This window comes from Lathyrus oleraceus, chromosome 5, assembly GCF_024323335.1.
Source record: "Lathyrus oleraceus cultivar Zhongwan6 chromosome 5, CAAS_Psat_ZW6_1.0, whole genome shotgun sequence".
Lineage (NCBI taxonomy): Eukaryota > Viridiplantae > Streptophyta > Magnoliopsida > Fabales > Fabaceae > Lathyrus > Lathyrus oleraceus.
The window spans coordinates 480889652-480893632 of record NC_066583.1 but is presented as its reverse complement, the minus strand read 5'-3'; the positions used below and the strand labels follow the sequence as shown (position 1 = coordinate 480893632).

The 3981-nt window shown below is 36.7% G+C and overlaps 1 protein-coding gene across 1 annotated transcript; it reads right to left on the bottom strand.

Moving 5' to 3' along the window:
• Positions 1-1699: 1699 nt before the first annotated feature.
• On the bottom strand, positions 1700-3741 carry LOC127081446 (WAT1-related protein At3g02690, chloroplastic). Its single transcript, XM_051021694.1, has 5 exons — positions 3519-3741; positions 3369-3416; positions 2775-2897; positions 2355-2504; positions 1700-1861 (listed from the first exon to the last, which is right to left on the bottom strand). Exons 1-5 carry the CDS (start codon positions 3699-3701, stop codon positions 1700-1702), a joined length of 666 nt encoding a protein of 221 aa, XP_050877651.1. The 5' UTR covers positions 3702-3741.
• Positions 3742-3981: the final 240 nt, after the last annotated feature.

Genomic DNA, 3981 nt, shown 5'->3' with positions numbered 1-3981 from the left:
GGACACACACACTACCTACAAAAGAAACAAAGCTACATATAGACATATTTTTGGTATTTTGATTAGTAAATAAAAGAAAACAAAGTATGATACATCAAAATTTCTTGGTGATCTCTCCCAATGCAAAACCAATGAATGATAGGTGAAAAGGATACGAAGGTATGATCCTAATGCCAATGTAAATGTTGAGATATCATGAGGGATATTAGGGTCAAAATTGGGGTCTTAGAATCACCCTTAAAGGATAATACACACCCATGATGGGGAATATGGTTTTTTTTTTGCAGGAAACCATAAACCTTTCATACCTCGTTTTTCATGTATACGCCGAACCTTTGGTCCTGCATCGGGAGTACGCGCAAATTATCCAGATTATATAGTGTTGCTAACATACATTATTGCATATCATTGTAGCATTGTTGTACGTATGCCAAAATTTTGAACCTGGTTTATGTCACCATCAATGCTTTGAATCTATAGATGTTGCATAATTATTTTCATTCCATCTACAACATATGCATTCATTCATTTTCATCTCATGCATGTCAACCAAAATACTCACCTTATCCTTTCCACTGTCATAAAGATAATGATTCGCCGACACAAATCATCAAAGGATCATGGAGAAGGGTAAGAGAATCATATGCAAGAGGGATTTGAATCACGATCAAGACAAAGTTGACTTAGTCTTGGGGATATTCTTGGATAACATGACAACAGACTTACCAAATTAGGTTGCAATTGATGAACGAACTGTAGATATTCTGAAGAAGGGTAACATACAAAAGGTGGTTGCAAGAATTCTGCCACTTCCTCTTCGGGAACAACATCTCCTGCCATATCATAGGCTCACTCGAAGCAATCAAAATCTGAAGCAGAAACAAATCAACAAAGGAATCTAGGATCAATAAATGAGACATCCCCGCAATAATCCAATTCTTATATCTTATGCACATATGCTACTTATACTAGTTAACGTTGGGAAAATTATGCCTAAACAGATCGAGCCTGCTAGGTTTCCCTACCCTCCTAAGCATGATCCTAATGCCACATGCGGATATCATGTCAGACACATAGGGAATTCTACAGAGAATTGTTACCCTTTTAAGGCCAAAGTTCAAGAAATCATCGATAAAAAGTTGATATGCTTCATGCCTGTAACTGCTGAGGTGCCTATTGAGAAGGAATTTGAATATAAGGGTCCTCCAATTCATGTTGAAGTTCCTCTTTCTATGGTCCAACCTACTGTGCAGTATCAGAATCAAGGATCTCACCCTGGAATGCCTTTGGCCTATCCTGGGACACTACTAGAAAAACAGTTATTAGCGTCGGCCACTTTCGGACGCTAAAGGTGAAAAAACAGACACTAATATGTGGTTAGCGTCGGTTTAGCGTCGGTATCGGGCCTTGAATAAAAGCTGCGAAGCTACTGTGTAACGTCGGCTAAAGATACACCGAGGCTACGTAGCCTCGGTGAAACGGAGGCTAACGCGGACACTAATGGGACCGACGCTATATTGTTTCAAAACCATGAAAAGTCAATATTATGTTTAGCGTTGCCCTGTCCGACTCTAAAGTCAACAAAAAATGTCAACATTTTTTGTATGCATCGATCGACTGGCATTGAGGTCAATTTATAAAACTCAAGAAAAGAATCAATAATAATAATAGTATTTGTGCGCTGTCTCATGCATTGTCACTATAGCAATCGACACATCCACGTTGTGCTCAGAAATCTAATGGATGTGTAGAGAAGTGACAATACATCACTTGAACTGTACTCTTTAAGACTCCCACTTACAGCAGGGTCATTATTAAGAATTGCGAATGCCACAAGGGGGAGACCACCAATAACCATATGCTGCAAAAGAAACAGGATAGTAAAGTTTTTAACCAACCTTCTAGAGGGTTCTTAAACAACGACAAGACTTTCAGAAGCCCTTTCCTCTTTTCGTAAACAAATAGATATTTTTGTAAAAACTATATTATATGAATGTAATACCTATATAATCACCATTTCATTACTTTCAGTATACAAACTTATTGTTAACACATCTGCTGAAATAAATATTCTGCAACTATAAACAAGATCTATAAGTAGAGTCCAGCATATCCAAATTCACACTTATGTTAATTTGATATCTTTTCTGGTTTGAAACTGTAATACAAAGAGGCTTGATGACATGTCCAAACAGCACAAAAATAAATATAACGAAAAAATAGCTATTAAAACTGTACATCTGAATAAATGTATGTTACTTTTGAATTTGAAAAAAGGAATAGTAATCATTAAGTTAAGTTTCATAACATAAAATTGTCAACAAAATCGAGTTAAAATGAGATTTGAAGCGCACCCATCCAGTTGCCATGATAGGATCAGAGTACTTGGATACCCAACGAACCATAACAGTGCCAACTGCCATGCTCTGAGCTGCAAGAAGCATCCACAACTCCCCACTTCCCCACAGTGAGAAGTCGCTCCCATCAAATGATAAGGCAGGTAACTGCAATAAAAACAGTAGTATTTGCTTTACTAAATATTACATAAAAGGTAATGGATGTTCCAAGAGAAATTGTATATTCAAAATTACAAAATCAATTAGGTAATTGTATTTTGTGGACAACACTAACTATAGCAAAACATATGCTTAATAGTTAATATCCTTCCATAATCCACATTATATGTAAAAGATTTTGATTGGCAACTTTGGGTTGAGCTTAAAGGGTATGAGAATTAAGACACTTCCTTTTGGTTAAAACCAAAATTAAAATACCTCCAGTAACACAAGTCCTACGACACCAAGTACAAGCCCAGCAGCTCCAATAATTCCAATGGACTCACCAAACAACAAAGCTGCAAGTACAGCCACTGTCAAAGGTTGTGAATCAATAATAACCTGCCATATATCCAAGCTAGATAGTCAAAACAAGCAACAATTCATGCTCTCACTGCAATCTAAAATCAAAATCAACACAAAGTCAAATCAATTTTTCCTGTAATCTAATTCTATCAATATGACACACATACAACATCTTACAAAGTAATTTCACCCGTTTCAACATACAACTCAGACATTCAATATGCACTAAATGAGGACTACACTGTACTCTCTAGCAAAGATATATGAACTAGACATAAACACCTAACCAAAACAGCAATAACAATATAAGCTGTCAGTAAATATAAGCCTCATTTAAAAAAAATGTCTCTAAATATAAGTCATGTTTAAAATTCTATAGTTGGATACACCTATACACAAATGACAACTTCGTTTAGTCATACACAAAAAGTAATTACTCAAAGAGTAATAGTAGTAGCAGTAAACTAGTAACAGTAAAATTGACTAAGAAATTAAGTGCAAACATACACTGCCCAAACCAGCTGAAGTCTTCTCCAACCCTTCTGCGAGAAATCCCTAATTCATTACAAAAGAAACAAACCAATCAATCAATCAATAAATCAGCAATTACATAATTGAAAATGAGTAAACAAAGATACATTCAGTGAAAAAAGAAACCTGAAAGCAGGCAGCATCTATGAGAGCAAAGAGCGAAATGGAAAGCCAAGCATTAAAGCCAGAGGGAAAAGGCCTTCCTCTGGAAGCAGCAAAAGCAACGAGAAGGAACCCAGCTGGAATGAGACGAAAAGACGAAACGAAGAAAGGACCGTATTTAGGAAGCACTTCTTTCATCGCCACCATGGCAGTGCCCCAGAAGAAGAACGACGATATTAAAATAGCACCTTCCCATAACCCTTCCGCTAGGCAAAGTATCTCCATGGAAATCACTTGAGATGAATATGCATTACCTTTGATGATTCAGAAACCCTAATTAACGAGGGATTTTGAATTAGGGAATTAGGGATTCTTCAATGGATTCACGGATTAGGGATTCACGAATCGGTTCCCGAAATAGGGAAAAAAGGGATTCACGAATTAGCATGGAATTAGGGTAGGCTTAGCCGACACTAATACCTAGATA

What these genes read in the sequence shown, in the direction of transcription:
- LOC127081446 (XM_051021694.1), bottom strand. Translation starts at nt 3,701, where the DNA reads ATGGTGGCGATGAAAGAAGTGCTTCCTAAATACGGTCCTTTCTTCGTT. An exon ending in TAGATGCTGCCTGCTTTCAG is followed by an intron (nt 3,417 to 3,518) that starts GTTTCTTTTTTC and finishes GTAATGAATTAG; the next exon opens with GGATTTCTCGCAGAAGGGTT. An exon ending in CTATCATGGCAACTGGATGG is followed by an intron (nt 1,862 to 2,354) that starts GTGCGCTTCAAA and finishes TTTCTTTTGCAG; the next exon opens with CATATGGTTATTGGTGGTCT.